This window comes from Pteropus vampyrus, unplaced genomic scaffold (genome assembly GCF_000151845.1).
Source record: "Pteropus vampyrus isolate Shadow unplaced genomic scaffold, Pvam_2.0 Scaffold194, whole genome shotgun sequence".
Lineage (NCBI taxonomy): Eukaryota > Metazoa > Chordata > Mammalia > Chiroptera > Pteropodidae > Pteropus > Pteropus vampyrus.
This window is the reverse complement of record NW_011888975.1, coordinates 2,126,055-2,148,546: the sequence shown is the minus strand read 5'-3', so window position 1 is coordinate 2,148,546 and position 22,492 is coordinate 2,126,055. Positions and strand designations below refer to the sequence as shown.

The 22,492-nt window shown below is 35.3% G+C and overlaps 1 protein-coding gene across 3 annotated transcripts in view; it reads right to left on the bottom strand.

The window, feature by feature from the left end:
• The window catches only part of KIFAP3 (kinesin associated protein 3), a 113,583-nt gene that overhangs the window by 20,645 nt on the left and 70,446 nt on the right, over nt 1-22,492 (bottom strand). For all 3 annotated transcript variants that reach the window (XM_011371719.2, XM_023537578.1, XM_011371720.2), the window contains exons 18-19: nt 14,419-14,608; nt 8,666-8,765 (exon numbers count right to left, since the gene is read on the bottom strand). In XM_011371719.2, the coding sequence (XP_011370021.2) occupies nt 8,666-8,765; nt 14,419-14,608 (290 nt within the window). The remainder of the gene's footprint in view (nt 1-8,665; nt 8,766-14,418; nt 14,609-22,492) is intronic.

The following is a 22,492-nucleotide window of genomic DNA, read 5'->3' as shown; positions in this document are numbered from 1 at the left end:
TCCCCCAGCTCAGAATCATTGAATCCAGACTTTGAGGAAATAAAAGATGGCATGCTCTAGTTCCCTGTCTCTCTCTTATTTATTTATTTATTTTTTTGGAGGGGGTGGTGGTACTTATCAACCAAATTGCTTACATTTTGTTATTCTCATTAGAATATGAATAAGCAAGGCTTTCCGATGGTAATTTGCATACTAGTCTCAAAGAAAACCTCATAATGTTTTTGAAAAGAAGAGCATTTCACAGGTCAAATATAAAAGCAGTCATCTTTGCTTAAGGACTTTCTATTTTCTTTCCGTTTAAATTTACAACTAAGTTTTATATTTCTCTACAGCCAACAAAAATGCAATTAATACATATAAAAATGTATGAACTTTAACACTAGATAATTGCACTTAAATGGTGGCGCTATAATTAACTTCTCAGTCATGACTGGATTAACTCCCTGTCATTTCTGCTATACCATAATTGATGTGTTAACATTTCTATAGGATCTAGTCATATTCAGATTACTTTTTTAATTTATAGCCTCAGTTATGCCAAATTTCTGCTCCAAAAGAAAAGTCCTAATAAAGTGACAATAAATCTGGTTTTCAAATTTGGTTTTCTTTGGGAGCACCTTCGGACCTTACACACAACTAACATGCATGCCTCCGAAAACTTTGCTCAGGTCACCAGAGTAAAAATTAACACGAGCCTGATAAGGGCAGTTCTGTCGCCAACTTCTCCTACTTCTAAATTTCCAAAGGAAAGTAAATTACTTAAAATATTTTTCCAAGTCAGTAGTATAATTTCTCTAGGGTAAAACATCTTCCCAAGTTTCCAGAATTCTAAGCCTTGATTTCTGGCTTGTATTTCTATATTTCAGTAAAGTTTACAATTTGCTAATGCTGATGTGTGATAATCTAATAAAATCTGGCCTCAAAAGTTATAGGCCCAATTTACTAATAAAACCTAATTCAAATTCTCCTTGGGAAATGGGAATCATTAGTGTCCAAGCAGTGGACCCGAATACCCTTGCCTTTTCAAGGCTAGAAAGAAGTTGTCTCTATAATAAAGTCTAAGCAAGTAAGACAAGACTAATGTATAAGGATTCATTTATAGACAAAAAACAATAGCACCATGTATATAAACATTGACATTGGTTAATTAGCTAAATAAATGACTTGCATGAGACAAATGACCATTCTAGACTGAGATTACCCCACTCATTTCATCCTCATTTGTTATACAACTAATTGGATTAACCTGCAAAAAACTGAATGAACAAACTACTTAAGAAAATTTAATGGTAGTGAACTAACTGGTTAATGTGTTAATACGTTTGCAGCAACGTGCCTACAAGCAATCCAAAGCACCACTTTGCAGTAAATCGTGTCAAATATATCAAAGCAAAACAGGTAAACAATATGTTGGGCGGTAAAACGAAACCTACATATCCTACTCCAAACTCTAATAACATTTACTCTAAAACTTTCTAAAACACAGCTCACTCTCAGGGTGATATCATGCCTTGCTACCTGCAGGCAGTAATGGTGCACAGTGAGCCTGCTGGCTCTTACCAAGCTCCCAGGCTTCTCTCTATCAGCTATCTGGTTTGAAAGACATGTAGAAATTAGGGTTCGGATAGTTTTAAGGGACTGGCCCCAAACCAGATAGTACAATACGATTCTTTGCCTTGTCTATCTCACACACTTTCTGATGATCAAATGAGATACTTCATGATATAAATGCTAGCTAAATGCTAGTTATTATTCTTTGTATACTTAGATTTAGAAAAAAGCCTTAAACATATTTTTACTTGAAACTTTTAGAAGGCTCCTAAGGCATTTGATCTTCTGAAAAAAAAATGGCAAAATCGCTATGGGAGTATTCAGAAAGAAAATGCAATGTAATGTAAGGATCGTGTTAGAGCAAGAATCTCATAGTGTAAATACCATTTATGTGCATTGGTTTGATTTTCTCAGCAGAACTGTGTTGCACGGCTTGTTCTCATGTTTTCACCCTCTCACACGTTTAAGAGGGAAATGACCACTTCATTACCCTAAATATAATTTTACCTGTCATATAATATTATCTCTTAGGAATGGATTTATTATTCAAGAAATTTTACCATACATTTGATTGGTTAATACTGATGAAGGTGGAAAAAACTTAAATTTATTTCTACTGGGTATACCTAGGTATAACACATTACTGAGCTTGAAATACATGTTTTATATACATTAAAAACAATGTCATTTGGATAACCAAATATAGTTATAATAAAAATTTGCAGATCTGGATATTTTGAGATCTAACAATATATTCTGAAACACAGCAATTATTAAAAGTAAACAAGATACCTTCCTGTTACCTAACCCTACTGTTTCTATAAAGAGGTTTTACTCTGTGTGTTTTAATCATGATTTAACAAAATTCCATCTAAACTGAGAAGCAACTCTTGCAAATATCCCAAACTAGGTACAGCTAAGAAGGGCTAGGGACCTATGCAAATGTGCACGTCAAGAACGAAGAGCAAATAAAATGAGTAACAGTGCCTTGCATATACAAAACATTTAGTAAGTTTTTGTTTTTTAATAATATATGCTGTTAATTAACAGGCAAGCCTTAAAATGAAAATGTTTACATATTGATATTAAATCAATGAATCTGTTGTCATAATGTTTTAACACATGCAAATGAATAAACACGAAGGACCAGACACACTGCCCACTTTCAATCTTAGAATTACCGACGTGGTAGAGTGCACTCCATTTTATGTTATCAGAACCCTAAATGTGAATAACATTTTTGTAAAAAATAATTTTCAATAAGGGAGAAGCAAATTATAAGGTCTCTGTCGTCAATTCTTTAAAAAGTAAAGTTTATGTTGAGTATCTATTGCTAAATATATCTATTTTTGACCTATTTTGACTTTCATATTTACTTAAATCAGAACAGTGATGCAATATAATCTAATATCGCATCGAAATCATGCAATATTGTAGACAAAATCATATGGCACAAAAGTCACTACTGAAAATATCGTTTATTCCACAATTAGTGTACTTCACTACGTTCAGTATATCTATCTTCTCTGACACACAATAATTTATTTCAATAATTTATTTATGCAGGCTTTATCTTTGATTATGCCATAAGCATAAATTCTTAGAAATGAAGTTATGGACTTAAAGGAAGTGAATAATTTAAAGTTTCTATCCTCTATTACTAAACATATTTCATAAAGGTTTTATCCATTTCAATTCCTACAGGAGATGCTCTTGTATGTGGGTATTAACATTAAAAAAATCTTTGGCAATTGATAGGCAAAAATGGAATCTGGCTGCTTTATTTTATAATCACTGTGTCTGGAAAAATTACTAAAGTCAAGAGTTTTTTTTGAAGGTTTCATGAAGTATGTTCCCCATTGAGAAAAAGACATTAATAAATAACAAAAGGCTATGTTCATTATTGATAAAAAATTAATAATACACTAAATAAAGCAATGTTTTAGTTAGTGATTATCTTTAAAAGATTTCATAAATATATACCAATCACTTAGTTCTTACAATGCTGTTGAACAAATGGCTGGTCTCAATGTCTATCAAAGGAAATGTTTCTAGGAGGTTCTTTTCACTTTTTTTGATCTTTCCATATGACGTTTATACTACAGCCAAGGCAATGAAGGTAACTGACTCTTAAACTACTAGAACAAATGGGAGAGTTTGTGATATCGATCAAAATTGATAAAGGATTTATCAAAGAAGGGGTTTGATAGGCATATTTACTTTCCACTCAATATAAAAGAACTTCTGGATTGGCCAAATTAAGGGCTATCACATAGACAATAATTTGATTTCTCCTTTGAATCACTGTTTTGAAATAATCTCATAACGTCTAGTTCTAGAAATGATAGATAGTTCTATAAACATGACACAATGCTTTTTAGACAGGGAATATGTAATTCTGAGGAGCTTTTCTCAAGTGAAAAAACTGAGTTAATAGATGAGTATAATTAAGGTGGCCTAATAGCTACAGAAATAAGTCTAATTTTTATATGTAGAGTCCTTGTCTTAGGAAAAAAATGTACATTTAAAAGTTTGGATAAAAGATTACCTCTTATGTATTAAAAGGAAATGGGTAATTTGTCAGGTCTATGCAGTATGATTTTTAAGAGTATGACTAGCATTTGAATTTTGATTTAATATTTGAAAAAAATTAGAGTGAACAGAATAAAAGGTGCATACTTATAATATATAATAAATATAATGAACAGACAAGTTAAGGCTGAAGTATCCTAAGAAAGAAAAAAAGAGGCGGGCTGTATTACCACAGAAAATGGAAGGGCAGGAACCAGAGGCCCAGATAATGCACACGGCTAGTTCGTCTGACTCCAGTGAAATGGTCAGTAAATGACATCACTGTGCCAACCACAAAGAAGAGCTCCAGGCCCTCTGAAAAACATTTTTCAAAGCCCCAAGGAAACCTAAGCAGTCTCTGCAAATTTTTTTTTCCAGTTTATGAAAATTGGATTCCTATAAAAGAAAAATGGGCCATTTTTACTGCAACAAAAACTGATTTGTAAAAGCTGGAAGCAGTTTAAAAATACTCAACATGAGGTTCTTGTTAGTCTTGAAAAGTAAAAGTTATAATAAAAAAACGGTCTAAAAATATGGTACGAATACATGGTAAAAAGGGGGAGAAAAGCTAGTCTTACGCCTATTATTTTTAATTAGCTTCAATAGCAAGTCCCACTTTACTTTCTAACACCAGTTCAGATATGGGGAGGGGAAGATTTACATCGGACCCTCTGGGATTGGCAACTCTGTAACTAATGGCTTGGAGCCCTAATGTATTTTGCATTACCTCTAAATGTCAGGAAATTCTGGCGCCAAAAGGTTCAAACTGATACTGACACATGTCTAAAACCCAAGATCCGCTGTCCAACTGCCAAGATCTATTTTATCAAACATCTAGTCTCTCTTGTAGAATAGGATAGATGAGTTGAACGGTTTTCAGTGTTTCCAATTAAACTGCCTTGCTATATTACAAAAATGTAGGCATCCAGATTAAGAAGGAGCCCCTGCTTTGGATTTTAAGAAAAACATTAATTTGACCTGTTTAAATGATTCTCTAAATCTGGCGTAGTTTCCGCATTTTAACAGATTTGTCCATTACTAAACTTTGCCATTTTAGGAAGAAAGCAAAGAATTTTTCTTAAAACAATTTTAAAAAACCTCTTATCATACAAATTAGAAAGTTATTCTTTACCCTGCAGGAACTTGGGGTCACCTACTTTACCTGAACCTGCGAAAACTGATGTTAAAAAACCACAAAGACTGAAAAGCCACATGCCCTGGCCGAAGGGCGCAACACTGCACACTGCCGCTGCTTCACGTTCTCAAACTATCAGAAACGATGACAACGATAAAATTCACGTTTCATACACTAATTTTTTTACTATTCTTTTCCCAGGTAACTTGACAGTGCTCACTTACCAAAGACATGATAAAGAACAGAGTGGGGAAAGAATCTGAAGTCATCTGGATAATTTCCATGTTCAAAATAAAGCAATCTTAAAATAGATAACATTCCCCCTTTTTCAAAGTATTTAAAAATCAGCTTTTTAATATTCGAAATTCAATCAAGGCATTGTTTTTTTCATAGCTAACATAAATTCTTCATGTTGTCCATTACGTCTGCTTATTCATATCTCCACAGTGAGGATGGAGAGAGTTAAGAGTTCAACACCTTCTGGTTACATTTCTCGAAAAAATTCCTATTTTGCTTAAAATCAGTTAAAATAAAAATTTTCAAATGTATGATTTTAAGTCAATGTTATTTGATCTAACAGACTCTAAATTTATCTACTGGATATCAGAAACTGAAAGGTAGCCATTAGTTTCAAATTTCACATCTGGGACATTATGTGGCAAACTTTCGTGCCAAAATATGTGAATAATTATGCAGCAATTTAAAATACTTAAATCTTTGCAGAATTAAAAAATATGCCAGAGTTAAGATCTATGGTTTGTAACTATCAAAGAACACAGAAATCCTATTATAATTGAATCTCAACCAACCGAAAAAGAGTGAATAAAAGCCTGAATAAATGATTCCGGAGTAAAAAATGCAGGAAGAACAACTGTGAGTTTGGGCTACACTGTAGATTTTCTTTCTGTCTCTGCTGATCCAATTGAGAATCCCTTCTTATCTGATCTATTACCTACAAAGAAACTGAAGAAATTCATTGTAAATTGTTTCTTCTGGAAACAGAAAAAAGACAATGATACAGTTGCGTAATTTAAGGCCTGAAAAATTACAAAAGACAAGAGTCGAAAGACTTAACTTTCTCAGGGGAAGTTCTTTTTAAAAGGCAAACAATTCTCAAATCAAAACGATTATAATAAATAAGTATATCACTCTTTTGACTTGAAAATAGTCTACGGTAAGTTTTATTAACTAATCTTTTAAGCCAACATTACTGTGATGTGCCTTTTATGATATGAAAGAAGCTATCTAAATATTTTTACCCTTGTAAAGGAACTGGATTTATGAAGGTAAGAGACTCTTCCCAGTCGTTTATAAGAAGTTATTAACAGAATTAAGGAATAAAATTGTGAAACCTTTGAATACGGCATGTAACTTAATCATCGAGTACAGCCATTTCTCAAAACATTTTCATTGTTTTATAAAATGACCATTTTTAAAAATCAGAAATGAGAGATTTTCCTGAATTGAGCTCATAAGTTCTTTTTCTTTTTTTGTATGTGCAATGTTAATGAAATGTTCAGGTTCTTAACAATCACATAATTATATATAAAAACAAAAGTAAGTCTTCCTCAAATAAGTAATACACAATTAGTATCTGTGTGCCTTTATTAGACTGGCAGTACCTGATGGAGATAGAAAAATAATGCTTCGTTCAAGGTGAAACATAAATGGCAGAACAATGAAGCTCATAAATGCCATTACCAAAAACCTTCTATGTAAATATTAGGATTGGAAAACCAAATCATTCCTTACTCTCTAGTTATGTCTTAGAAAACATCTGTCCAGTGAAGTGTCCCACGATGGAGTATAGTAGTTATGATGATTAAATAGAGCCTCTATTTAAATAATTACAGCTCACATAGACAGAAACACCAGAAGTAGTCAAAAGCCATTCGCTTTCTGGTGTGCGACCAGGTTTAATTTTCACTTCCTAAGGCCAGGAGTTTCTTACCACGACAATTCAGTACACCAATAAAACGATGTCTGAAGCGCTATGATTTATTCACAGTCCTCTACAGAACACTGTGCTGCACCTACAGCTACCGTTATTTCATGTAATACTACGTTTTCCCACTACGCTTTTAAACTCTGGGTCATGACCATCGATGAGTTGTGAAACCATCATAGTGGCTGCAATCTATACTTCAAAACTAAAACCACAGAATAAAATGGACTATATCATGGTGCATTACAGGTAGTAAAAGTAATTACTGTTTAAGGAATTTGTGTTACATGTACACACACCCACACATATATACAAACAAGTGTGTGTGTGTGCACTGGGCTGCGATGTGAGAGATATTTCTTAATGTGGTTGTAGCAAAGTCACTACAATATGCTGCATTTCCTCCAAATTAGACATCATGTTTGAAAGAACATAAGCTTTAGAGACATAGAGACCTGAGTTCAACCTTTTTTCTGTACCATCCTACTTGTGTGAGTTGGTTACTTAAATTAGTGTCTTGATTTCTTCATTTGTAAAATTCCTGTAATAGCTGCTTTAAATACCTGCTTTAAAACACTGCTATGCAGGTTAAAATAAATGTGACGAATATTTGTAAAATGGATTATATACAACAGATGATCAATAATGGTTACAATAGTTATTATTGGATTAAATGGCTTATAAAAAGTGATCATTAAGGAGTTATAAAATATTAGCCATGATTGTATCCTTTCATCTAAAAAATACATAAACACATCCTCCAAACAGAAAATAGTTTATGCTGAAGAAAAGCAGAATTTTAGAAGAGGAAATTAAATAAATTAAAGAAAAAATAACTAGTCCTATTGGCAAATAGCTATTCATCAGACTAGTTTAATGTGAAATTTCAACAGTTAGCCTAAATTAAAATATTACACTCTACACTTCTAGAAATGATATGAAGGAGAAAATATTGTTTATGCATTCTAGTACTATTTTAAAAATCAATTTTAGAACAATGCTGGCATGTCAAATTTTTTTCCTTAAATGTTTTATTTGAATGCCATCCACGGAGGAAAAGTCTTTAATCAAAGTATGAACTTTTTAAAACAGTAATGGCTGAATAATTGTTAAAATACATATCCTGTATTCTTATTTTAAATTATATTTTACTGGCTTTGGAAAACACTTAGGACACAATCTGGGTTCATTAATTTGGCAAAAGTACTGTCTCTTCCAATAGACAGCCTGTGTTTTCAAAGTGATGAGCATGTGTGCTTTTCAGACCTGTGATCTCCTTTTTTTACATAGAAAATGTGACTTCATAAACTAATTTAAAATCGAATGAGCATGTTCTTGAAAATATTGAGTATTTTGTACTCTTTAATGAAAAAAGATAGAGAACTGGGAAATGAAGAGATGTCTAGCTTTTCAAAATCAAAGGAATCACTATATATTAGATTTTTCTTGGAAAGACTGTTTACCTGCCAGGAAATGAATGCTGCCCGACTACGTCTCCATTCTGAAGGTGATAATCATTGAAGAAATCTGGACTTATGGCTCCTTCAGAGGCAATTAATCCATCTAGGAAAAAGGGAAATAGTAACTAGTAAAACATATTTGTAGGAAATAAAAAAGAAACTATTCTATCAAGCAATACAACAGAAGATAACCTGCATATTCAATCTGGAGAGACAAATGCTAGCATGACTTGGGAGTATGAACAGAAGACCACACAGGCTAAGTGTTCCCCTACAGCAAGGCAGCACGACGAATGAACAAATGTTCAACTGAGCACCTACTATCTAGCAGCACTCTACTAGTAAGACAACCTCTGCCTTCAAGGGGCTTAGAGTCTTGTGAAGACAGAAAAGGACAGGCGTGAGGTGAGGTAGGGAGGAACAGTATGGATGGTCCAGGCAAAGGAAACAGGATGAATAAAGACATGGAGAAATGAGGTCAGTAAAGAGCCAAACTCTAGTACGTCCCATACTTTATATGCAGACAGCTTCATTCGTATGACATGGTTAGGGAATTAGATATTTCAAATTAGTGAATTTCTAAATAAGCAATGCTGGACAAACCTTTAAACACACAAATGTGTTAGAAATCTTTATAAATATATTTTACACACCTTGTTTTTAAAAAGTGTAGTGAATGTAATTTAAATACTTCTTGACCCAACCTTCATTAGAAGCATCAATTATTATAAAGTCGTGCTGTAGGTTATCAGATACATCTGACTACCTATGCTAAGTAGCTCTACACCAATATGCTTTTAAGTTCTTTCAAGTTCCTTATAAAGTGCTTCTTTTCCTAAATCGAAGTCTTTATTACTTCTGCCTGACTGTAGAGGAATACTATTTTCTCGTTTGCTCCAAAGTCCAGATAACCTGTTTTTGATAAAATCACGAGTAAGTTAACAATAAGAAGGACTTGAGGAAAAGCCCTAAACGAAGGCTGCAGAGCCATCCTGCGTGCAGAACAGACATATACTTCAATATGTGGCTTTTCCAATAACTATTCGGAAAGCCCTGAGGACTTTGAAGTGTCCTGTTTTGAAAGTATTCTGGGTTGTTAAGTGACCTCTGGATAAATACTGACTAGGTCATACCCACAACATCATTTATAAATCTGGTGCATAGTAAGCAAATTATTCATTCACCAGATGACCATTTTACATCTACCATATGCGTAATAATATTTTCCTAGGTCCCATGAGAAATACAAAAAATACAAGACATAATTTCTGTTTTCTAGAATTTCAGGTTAAGTAAAATATAAGACAAACACTTAAGATACAATTAAATAATACATTTCATTAATAAATGATATGCAACAGGAATAAACATGGTATGTACCAAAATGAGTGCTAGAGACAGAAAAAGGGGGGTAGAAACACCCCGCTTGGGGAGGGAGGTTGGCAGAGGTGCAACTGACTTGTCTTGAAAGGTAAGTATTTAACAACAAAACTTATTTAAAGAGTAAAGGTATTAAAAATTGAGCGAATGGAAAAAAGCAATACCGTCAGCAAATGAGTAAGTGAGATGATCTGTATTTCCGTAAGACTCCTACACTACTCATTTGCTGCATATATATATCCGTTTGTTACATATCATGTACAAAGGACTTACATTACTATTTAATTGTTGAATTGTCAGTGAATACCTTTAGTATTTGTCTTATTACTTCAGTAAATTTAAAATACTTAAGAGGTAGCTTCAAAGAGTCTAATATTTAGACTAGTTTCTATGTCCTCTAAAAGTTTAAGATTCTATAAATCAAAGACCAGCTAAACATTAAAAAGTTACAAAGAAAATGAAATTGTGGGAAATGCCAACACACTACAGAGAGTTGACCAGCTAAAAAAAAAAAAATTAATTTTATATGAATCTAACACTTTGTGAAAATCTGGCTAAAGTAACGAGGTTAAGACCACAAAAATCAACAAGCTCCTCTGTTAAATTAAAACCAAATAAGTGAGGATCAGGGTTTAAGAAATATGGCAGTTTTAAAGGAACAAAGCGAAGTAAAATGCCAAAAGAAAAATGTACACCACACTTTGAAAATGAATTCAAAGATATTCGCCATGCCAGTAGAATAAAATATTCTAACACCCGGAAATACTTTATATATAAAGACAACTAAATAAAATGACACCTGAATTATATTTTAAAAGTTTATATCACATGAAACATGTCCTAGGAAAGTGAGCCAGATTAGGAAGAAATTATATAAAAAACTCTTGTCAAATTCTCAACATCTTCATTTTGATTCAGAGCTCCCATCATCTCCAAAGGGAAAAATGAGGAGGAAAAGGACAAATGGAATAGAGAGAGGGAACTACAGACTGGGAGCTCATCAAATAGAGATCAAACTAAGTATTTCTGAGCTTAAAGATTCAGCCAGAAATTTTATAAACCCAAGATACAACTAGTTTAACAATGTTATAAGCCTGATATTATGCGAGTAAAGAGAAAATTTATACTCGTGAACTTAATTTTTATTAATCCTGGGACACTGCAATTCACTCTGTAAACTACAGCTTCTACGACACCCTTTAGTGGCTTGACAAAATTTAGGCATCTCTGACATATGAGCAACCTTTCTTCACTAGAATGAGGTATAAAAGTTAAATTATACCTTAAATTAAATCCTCAAGTCAAGGACCCCAACTTCTTTGGAACTATCTGTTTCTCAGCATTCTGCATCCAAAATTAATTCTTTTATAGAAATAATAAAAAGGAATCACATGTTCTGCATTACGAACTCCAGATAAATCTAGGAGTGTCCTTCTCAGGCTCCTGGTCTAACCTTATGGTTTCAAAGATGGCAACAAGGAACCAAAGCATTTCATGCACCATCTAAACAATCAGAAAGCAAACAGGACAGAGATGATGTACACCAGAGCACTCCGTAGAGCATCACGTACATTATTAATTATATGAAGCCTTGATACCAGGGTTATATATCACACACCTTTCTCAGGTGTTCCAAGTAATGATGATAAATATGCTTATGAGTAGAATGGGGTACATAGTAGATCAAGGATGAAATCAAAGCAAATTTATTGTTAGCACAGGTAATTTATGACTTGTGATTTCTGAAAGTCAAAAAACTGGCTTATACTCATTGTAAATAAAAGTAAAATGTGAAAAAACGATTCCTTCTTACACATTGTTGCTGAAATAAACTTTGTTTTTTAAAAGTCAATGGAAACATAACTAGCTAACAGTGAAATTGTGATTGTGTGGGAGAAAATAGATATCAATAATGAAGAAAACGAAAAAAGAAATGACGAAAATAGGTAGTAAATCACAGCTTATTTGGCTGTGCCTGATAAAACACACCAGAAAAACACAAAGGTAAATGAAAACTGTTGTTTTACAATGATTCTAAAGACAGAAACAAGCCACAGTCCAGAAATATATTTATTTACATGTTAAATGCTAAGAATAAGATTCACCACAATTGATGAGGAATGATCAAAAAGGGAAAAGTCATTTAGAAGTGTACAGTATCAATACAGCCTTGTAAGTTATAATGTACTTTCTCTGCTGGTAAAAGTACTAAAACAAACAGCATGAAAGAAAAAGAAATTAATCAGTGGTTATAATCCAATAGGTTCAGACTCTAGAGAAACAACACTGTAACTAAAGGGGATGCTCGGTTCCTACTCCATAAGACGATGCTAAAATCCTTTCTAAAAAGAAAAGCAAGAAACAGACACATTCTGACATACTTAACTGTCGGAAAATATAGGCGGCCATTCTAATGACTGAGAAGCAGGCGATGCTATTTCATTTTAAAGCAGGAGGAGACCCAGGGACTCCTGGGCCGTTCGCTTAACCTCTGTGGCTGAAGCTGCTTTGATCGGAAGCAGCCTGAAGTTTCATGGAGGCCAGGGGCTGAAATAAGATGTCTCTTGCATTCGAACAAATCTGCAGTATTAAAAATTCCTCTTGGAGTTTCTGACGACACAACTGCACACTGTAAAAGAGGCTGGCGCTATCTAGATTTCATGGTATATGTTAAGAGATACTATAGAGATTCATCTAGTAGATGAACTATTCATGAAAAATGAACTAGGTAAAATAATTAATTATCTAAAAAAATAGATGGCTTGATATGAGAACTATATCTTTAAACTCATAGCAATGAAATCTCCACAGTCAAGTATCTACCGTATCGCCAGGCTACAGGTATTAAAAAACAACTATGATGATATCTAATGATAATATTTCACCCCCAAATCCTTAAAATTATATTTTTTTCCATCGGTGGTAGTTGTTTTGAAATTTTGAAATTTTATATATAAAAAAATATATAATTTAGAATTCTCACAAAGCACGTTATACATTTTAATTATAAAATATCTCACAGAAAAATGTTTATGATTTTCATTTTAAGAGGTTAATTTAAGTGAATTAATTCTGGAAATGTGGTATAACTTTTTAGAAATCTATTCTAAAACTCTAATTGCATTAAAACAACAAAGTTGACTATTGCGGTAGTTAAAAGTTTTACTCGGGTTTGCAGACTGGGAATTGATTCACACTGAAAAACAGCTATCAGTCTTCAAAGCAAGAAACCTGATTCCAAGAAATCCTGATTTCTATCATCAAAAAAATCATATCATATATATTTTACATCATTGTACTTCATGAATATCTGAATATGTATGGAACAGCTGCTTGCCATTACTGAACTGAGACATTCTGGTTGGTTGAAATTAATGATCTCCACCATCTGGTTTGAAACACAAAACGGTATTTCATAACTACTGTAAAGTTCAGTTAGGAAGAAATCTATTTAATATCAAAGTAAAGTATCAATTTTCCGGGATTCAAGTATCTATATCAAATATAAAAATAATGCAGTGTTTATGGGCAATTTGCACGATACACAATTATGAAAACTCATGAATCAAACATAGTAGGAAAAAAGAGAGCTATTAATTCAGATATAATTACTTTAATGCTTTTCATTTAAAACCTACTGCAGATCTCAACTAGAAATCCTTTCCTTCCTGTCGTCAACTAAATGACTTCAATGAAGCAATATCAATATTGGCATCAGCGCAACACATAAAAAGCCAAAATACTCAAAACCTTACCAATCTTTGTGCCAAACTCATCCCTGGAAAGAGGCAGTTAGGCAGAATCAACAAGGTTATAATATATGTAAGATTTATGCAAAAATTAAATTTTACCTTGAAAACACTAGCAGAGTTTAGAAGGAAAAAATTAAAACTATTGCTATAAAATATCTAAATCATCCCAACCAAATAGAGTTTACTACTTTGAAACTAAACGAAAACAATAGCAAAATTAGACTTAAAATATATGGAAAACAAAACATAAATTAGTAAATTATACATTTAAATAAATGAAGAATAGTGAAAAATGAAAATTACATTTTCCAACAGAAGTCAGAAATCTTGAAGATGTCACTTTAAGTTCTATATCCTAGAATGTAAGAAACTAAGAGCAATTAATCTTCCTGGCTACAGCCCTTTTTATGGACATCACATCAAAGACAAACAGGAAAAAATCGCAGTGACTGAACAGGTCTGCTTGGTATGGACCGATGTTGCGTCTGAAACCTCCAGCACAAGAGCATCCATGTGCTGAAAGAAGTGTCTGTGAAGCTTGGGAATGAGCAAGGCTGGCAGATTGAAATCCCAACTTGCAGCTCGCAGACAAACTGTTTAGTTTTGCGTTGGCTGTGGTCTTACCCGAGTTGTAGAAAAGGTCGGGTCTTTCGAGAATGTCTCCTTCGTGGATGTATGGCTCAATTCGGTCATCGCCGTACAAGTACTGCTCGCTCTCATCCATCTGACGACTCTCTACCATCTCCAACCACTGAGAGTTGTGCCAGCGAAACTTTTCACTCTGAATTTTCTTAGCCCATTCTTCATCATATTCCTATTAAAAACAAACGATCAACTATTATCACATAAGCTTAGGCAGGAACTCCCTTGGTGCTCAGAAAACAGTGCTTTCACCTCGTGGGAAGAGAATGGGGGTGCTTCGCTTGGCTCAGAGGATACGTTAATGATACCTGTTCAGAATTATTTTGTACAGCATCAGTAAAAATCAATTAAATACATATATTAAAGACATCTGTTAGGTTTACCAATTGCCGATGGCAATGGCAAAAACTGGAAAAGTTTAAATTTCACAAGTTTTTTAATTACTAGAACATGGGTAAGCAATCAGTCTTCAGTCCTGTGGCTATAATTACTTGTGACATTAATGACAGGTGGTGAAGCATTAAAATTCATCTTTTGCTGTATCTTTTTGTTTAGATAATTTTCAGCAGGAAAAAAAGCACTAGTAAAATATTTCTCCTAACTACTGAAATGGTTACTACAGAAAACAAGTAGCAGATTTTAACTTAATTTTGTCTTAAGCACAAAATAATAATGTTATCTTATTTGGTCATAATTGTTTCTTTAAATGTCTATCTCCTGCTTCAACCCTGAAGTCCTAAGGAGCAAGATGGTGGCTTACTCACTACTCCATCTGTAATACCTGTTCACGTGGAAAATCCTTAGTGAATGTTTCTGAAGGAAAACAGGCCAATTATTATAAACTACACCTGAATCTATCCAGCTTCCTACTTTTCCCACAGGTTATGGCTATGTCTGACTAGTGTATTCACTTAATTAATGGACCATACTACCGATTTCATAGATGAAAAAAAAAATGCTTCAGGTATTTCTTATCCTAATCTTAGGGTTCTTAGTTTTAAATTCCTCTGTCAATATCTTTAACACTTTTGGTTATAGTTATCTAAAAAGAAGTTGGAAAGGTGCCAGCTAATAGTACTGTCCTCCAACAGTCAGGATGCTCATGATCATGGACCAAATACACACTTTAGTCAAATAGTTGAGCAGTTTCCATACATATTGATGCTCAAGTCAAAATTTGTCATCACAGAATGAGTTTCTGGGATGTAAGAATAAGTCTGAAATTTTACAATTATTATTATCTTGTTAAATTTTAAGTTTCACGTTATCAATAATTCTCTTAGCAGTGTCAGCTGTCAAACTGTGTATTCTAACTGTACATCTTTGAAAATATATAGATGCTCCATTTCAGCTGAGGTTAGTGGAGGCAGAATATATTTTTTGGCTATGGTACTGCTAATGACAATTTGCCACCAAATTATTAAGCTTTCCTTCTTTCGAATAGTTATCTATTAACATCCCTATTAGTTGTCTATTTCTTTCGTAATTATTTAAACTTAAATTACATAAAAGCAGAACTATCATAAGTATTATTGTATTTTACTTTAAAATAATAAACATTTATTAATTCAACTATTATAATTTTTAAATCAGGGGTCCCCCTATTAGAAGTGGCCAGATAATTTAAGAACACTGAAGTAACCTTGGGCAGCAATGGGGAAAGGCAATGAAAGAGAGGACAGATGAACATTTGGCAGGATAAGTGGAGAATGTATTCTTTAGTGAACGAGAATATAACAACCAACCTCCAAGGTCAACTTTCGGCACTAAGATTCTACGAAGGGGTTGAACTGTTGACCAATGAATGATATGGGAGGAAGCAGCTTCTGGTCTGCTAAGTATAGTACACTGCACATTATATTCTCAATCAGCTCCTCTCTGACACGGACACACATAGGGGTGTCAGGGAAAGAGGGAGTTGAAAAAAGAACAGCGCAGAGTTGTTGTTACAAGTAGTTTCGTTGGCTACAGATTTCAGCGGGTCAACTTTGGGTTTCCAAAATTAAATACTAAGTGGTGCTAATTATGCAACATGGGACTGTGATTAGCTTCACAAAAAGTTACTCAAATGCTAACTATACCTTTGAACCTCTTTAAAGTTCAAATGGTTTCAAAAGTACAGGATATTTTTTGGTTCCATATGTGGCACAGTGTGTTGTTCCAAGTCAGTTGCAAAAATATATATTATCGTTATATTAGAAGTGGCCAGATAATTTAAGAAGAATGATCACAGACACTTACAGAAAAAGAAAAGGATGAACTTATTATCCATTAAGGTAAAGAATTTAATTTTAAAACAAAAGCAAAATAGTATTTTGGAAGAGAAATTCTCCATACTAATGAGTTCACCAAACACCCAGAATGTGCCTTATAATACAAGAACCCCTATTAAATCTACATCAAATACCAGAGCTAATTTAAGTGTGGGTTTTTTTTTTTTTTTTTTTTATGGATACTAACTTGTCTCATTTGGCAAGAGGTCTAAAACTAATTTTCATTTTGGTAGAAAAAATTTGAATCTAAATGAAGAAGTATTCAAAGAAGATGCTAGAAAAACATGATTTGACTGTTTTATTACAATTTAAGTTCAAGCATACGGATTCCTAGTGTAAGAACAGGAGTTAAAATTCAGTCGAGTGCCGAAAGCATATAAAATATGGGCTTTCCTATTCCATTAAGGGTAAAACTTGACTCTTACTAATAACTGAAATGTTACAGAGGTAGGTATAATTTAAAAATAAATTCTTAAACCACACATTCATAAAATTTAGCCTAGTAAGTAATGCTCTGTGCAAAGAAAAAAAATTCATGCTTAATCTAGGAGTTATCATCTTATGTCTTTCTTATTAGATTCGACTATTCTAATTTAATAAACATATATTTAATAAATGCAGAAATCTGTGACAAAGCAGCTTTCTTCACCAACAGCCTTCTAACTTGAGCCTTATCACCCTTCACGCTTACAGCAGTGTTCCTATTAGTGAACCCGCACAGACATGCCTGAGTTTTTAAAACGAGTATCCACACTCCATCTGGCAGATCCCAACGCACAAACCAAAAATGTCCATGAGCATCCATGGCGACCTTTTGACACCGAAACCCGCCTAGTCAGTGTCTCAGGAGGGCTGACTCGGAGCCCGCAGGAGCAAGACTGCCCTGGCGCTGGTCTCGTCTTCCCTGCATCAGTGTCTGACGTGATAAACCCACAGAACCGGGCATCTCTTGGCATTAAAAGGCCGAAAAGCATAGTAGCAATGATACAGATCGTACTGTCATTTTCTTTACGAAAAACAAATTCTATTCTGACTTTGAAGTATTTCTGTACCGTTAAACCACAGGTTTACGTTTCTATGACTAACCTAATCGCTAACATGTGGATCACTGTCTCGGGCACGATGAAAACACTATGGTTGTCTTCTCGGCTCTTCAGAAACACAACACGACACAAAACAAACAACACAGCAAAACACGAAACAAATGACACAGCACCAAACAACACAACACAAAACAAAGAACACAAAACAAAGAACACAAAACAAACAACACAACGCAACACAAACAGCAGCTTCTCTCTCAGGAACCAGGAGACAGAATGTTACTCCCTACCACGCTGTGCAGAAGATTATTCTTTGCAAAAGATCCAATAAGGAATACCGATTCCTACTACAATGAACCCACTGCGATGACAAGCGGAGCTCTCATGAGAAGTGTGCGTGGCTTTTTGTTATAGATCAGAGTGAGGGAAACAGCAAAAGCCTTGACCAGGCAGTATAAGGGCCTCAGGTTGTTAAAATACACACAGTCTGCCCATGATCATAATTAGAATTAAGAGAAATCTCAGCAACACAGATGTGTGTCAGTATCAGGTCACACGGGCCTGTGGCTGGCGAGAAAGACAGCAGACATCAATCTTTTACCAGGGAGCTCTGCACGTCCCTTTTCCTATAACGTGCCGCAGAAGCTCTGCCAGTCGGGTTGCGCAGCACTGCTCCTGGAAGGCCAGTTCACATCTGAGGACAGTACCCAGGTGTTCTACAGTCTAGATTGTACACTTGAATATTCTAGGAACTCTGTGTTGTTAAGTTTTGTATTCCCAGTGTGCATCTCAGTGTCTGCAACACAGTATGTGCTCTATAAACATGTATTAAACATTTGAAAACCCAGTAATGTCAGGGGAGAAATCTATGTAGCAACTGGGGAAGAATTTACGAGGTTCTCAAATACTTCACACAGAGCTAAGTACTGAAGGATAAAAATCTGAGTTTTCAGAAGCTCTCTATGTATAGAGGGTTCTAGTCTTCTCTTCGTGAATCCCAAGGCTTGGAAGAGAAAAGGCAATGGTAAACTGCCACGTGATCCTCTCTGAAGACCAAGAAGCGAGGCTCCTCTCTCCTTGCCTCCATGCTCCTCTGTGCACCGACCCCATTCCTTGCCTCCCGAAACTCCGTGCAAGGCCTAGTCCGACAGGCGACAACTTGCTGATGAGGCCACAGAGACCGCATGGCCAAACGTGTGCTCCCCCGTGGTACACTAAGAGTACTACTACTGCACATCTGCTTCCATTCACCGGTTCAGGGCTCGGGCCCAAATGCATTAAACAAATCATCACTAATGCAACATTTCCATAATTCGGGGGACAAGTACTTTATGGAAGAAGGCATATTTCCTTAAGGCTTGCAAGGCATCTAATTTTCCTTAGTATTATTCCACACTGTCTGTCTTGAATGAAAAAGAAGTTTGTTTTCTTAAAGATAAGTTGCCTTAAGCTACAAATACTCCCATCGTCTCTTTTTTATTTTTTATTATTATAGGACACAGTCATGCTGAGATAGTAGGAAATCAAAATCTAGAGGTAAAGAGAGTCTCAAGAGATCATCTGCTCCCATTTTAGACGGGTTTCTAACAAGCTGTTGTGGAAAGTTGGTTATTTAGCTCTTACTGATGCTAACTGGACAGAGACTTTGCATTCTCTCCTGACAGCCTATTGCTGGTGTTTCATCATCTTTCAAAGTTTGCCCTGTTTCAAATTAAGTCAATTTCCTCATGTTTTACTCTTTTAAAAGATTCAGGATGAACAAATAGTGCCCCGAATCATGATCAGTTATAGATTCTGAGCTCAAAGCACTGAAGACTGGCAGCTATGTCTCCAGTGAACTTGAGAAGCTGTCTTTTTACTGATATGTTAAAATGCCTGCTCCTCAAATTTCTGCCAAATAAGGAGGTCCAACAAGCTAGGAGTGTAACTTTGGTCTGAGGTTAGCTGTGACATCCAAATAAGTCACCACAGATTCAGAACATGGGTAATTGAACCGACGAGGCACTTCTGCACTGGAAAAGGCAGCTCCCTACTTACTAGTGTCCTAATCAAAGCCTTTCAGTTAATTGCCCTCTTCAATTAACAATCCGACATGAAGTTTTAAAATGCTTAATTCAGCCATTTTGAGGATAGTTTTAAACAATAAATAGTAATATGTCTGGCTAAAATATATACTCCAAATAATTTCCCTATTAAAATCCAACAGTGAACAGAGTATCTTCCCATACCATTTTAGAACTTAAAATGAACAGAAAACAGCATAATTAACTCTACTAAAAAAGGGAAATGTTGGTCCAGATATTTAATCTACATATAAACTTCTCAACTAGGTCTGAGTTTTGGTCTGGTTTGAACAAAACATACAGCGTGACCACCATGTGACAGATGTTTCACGTCCACCTGCTCTAACCTTACAGTAACAACCCTCTAGTCCTCAGGAGCGTCACTGCAAACTGAACCTTCTCAAAGTTAAACAAATCGCCTGAGATTGTCCAACGGGAAGGAGCGCCGGAATCGGCCGCATTCTCAGCACACTGCTCTGTTGGACCAAGGTGCCGGTTCGCAGAGGCCAGAAGGTGAATCTGAGACCAGAACACTGACCCATCAGGGAAGAGGAGAGAAAGAAAGGTTTGGGGCAGAAGCTCCTCCCAGAGTGCAGTTCCCCACTGCGAAGCTCTGACTGGCCGGGCCTGGAAGCTCGCAGGCGTATTAAGAGCAGACAGGGACATAACCGTTCTCCCAGGAGGACGTGGCCGTGTCCAGAGCTGCTGCGCTTCCATCCGCTGTCCTGGACTACTGCTCCTCTAGGAAACTCAGCTACAAACAGGATTCGGTTTAGTAGCACAGCGGGACGTCAAACCACGTGACTAATTCACATGTGAACATTGAGATTACTTGTTCAGACTGTTTTTATACTGACTCAGGAGATCACAGAGCATCTCAGGGAGCCATATGTAGCAGCTAATGTCACCAGTTTCTTTTTGCTGATTCTTCTTCTTTGAAGTCCACAAGGCTTTTAATAAATGTAAAAATTTAAAATAATTGTCTTTGTGATTTTACATTTTCACTCTGACCAAGATTTATAAATTCCTTCGAGGAAGGCAGGATCAACAAAGTAAACTGAAGACTGAAAATGCTCATCGTATTTAGAAAAATGAGGGTTCGGGTGACTTCCGGGAACACCATTTCAATGCAGCAATGAGGCAGAAGCCACAGTGGCACAGGTTAAGAGGAGGATGGGGGGAAAGAAATGAAGAGGCACAGATGCGCCTCGAACAGCAAAGGCTGGGGCTGCACAGGGCCACCGATGCGTGTCTGTCTGCCTCCCCATCCCTGGGTTTCTCGTCTGCGGATTCAACCAACCGTGAATCAAAACCGGTATTTTCGTATGCGGTACAACTGTGATTTAAAAATAAATTCAAACAAACAAAAACCACCAGTATGTCGACCTGCGGCTGGGAACCCACATGCAGAGGGCCAACTGCATACACTGTCCTCTGCCGTACTACAGAAGGGGCTTGAGCATCCGCAGATTCTGACATACGTGGGGAGTTCCAGGAGCCAATCCCCTGAGGAGACTAAGTGACCACTGTAGTTAAGTGTTTGGGGAATCCAAGGTTGTGTATGGATTTGTGCCTACACCAGGGTACCAGTTCCCTAACCCCCACATTGTTCGAGGGTCAAGTGTAATATGTAGACAATTTTTTTCAAAACACTGGTCCTGGAGAGAAGGAAAGAGCTGGGATAGTACCTAGAAAAGAGAGGTAGACACGGGGTGAAGACAACTCCTGTTTCTCCTGATGAGAGACTCGATCCCAGAGTTTAGAAGTAATTTGGAATAAAAATGTTTATGTTATAATAAATATATTCCTATTTTTACACTACATATTGTTATAATAAGAATGAGCTGGCCTTTTGGAACTATCACTAACTTACATTCTAAACTAAACATACCTAATATGTAAATCTAAATATATTATCTTCCATCTATCTTTTCTCAAAGGAAGGTAATTAAAACAGTATGCTAAAGACAATTCATGACAGACTGACATCTCTCTCCTTTCTTCGTTGCTTAAGGTTAGATAGCCACACGAAGAACTTTAGGAAGCTTCTTGTTCTTATGCTATATACTTTATATACAGAACGGCCCTAGTGATCTACTAGAAAACAGCGCATGAGTCATACAACTATTCTCTAGGAGTAAAAACTATTCTATATTCATAAACCCTGTGACCAGTGGCCTACTGGTATGAAACATCCTGGTGGAGCACAGATTTAATAGTAAAGTCTACCTATTTTAATTTAGAGATCAAAGCAAAATGTCAACATGCTCATTTAGTTCCTGACAAGTAATAATATACTCAGTCAAACCCCAAGAGCAGATAATATCAAATAAAATGAATTTCTGAAATAAAATACAGAAATTTGACAAAAAAAGTACCTGTTGGTGACTGCCCAATTTCATTATGAAATCAATAGCAGAAATGTCAACTTAGAGGATTCCCAATGAAGTTGTTAATTGATTCTTTAAATGTTATTCTGATCCTCTTAAAACATTTAAGTTAAACTTTAAAAACTACTGAACAGGCTATAGTAAAGAAATTTTTACAGTGAGCCAAAAATAAAAGGTATAAACCCAGTTCAAAGAAAGAAGCAAGCAGGCTGTGTAGCAGTATCTGCCATAAGTGACAAAAATATTTGAGGTCATCGAGTATCCGGCACCTCCCAGGTGCAAGGCCC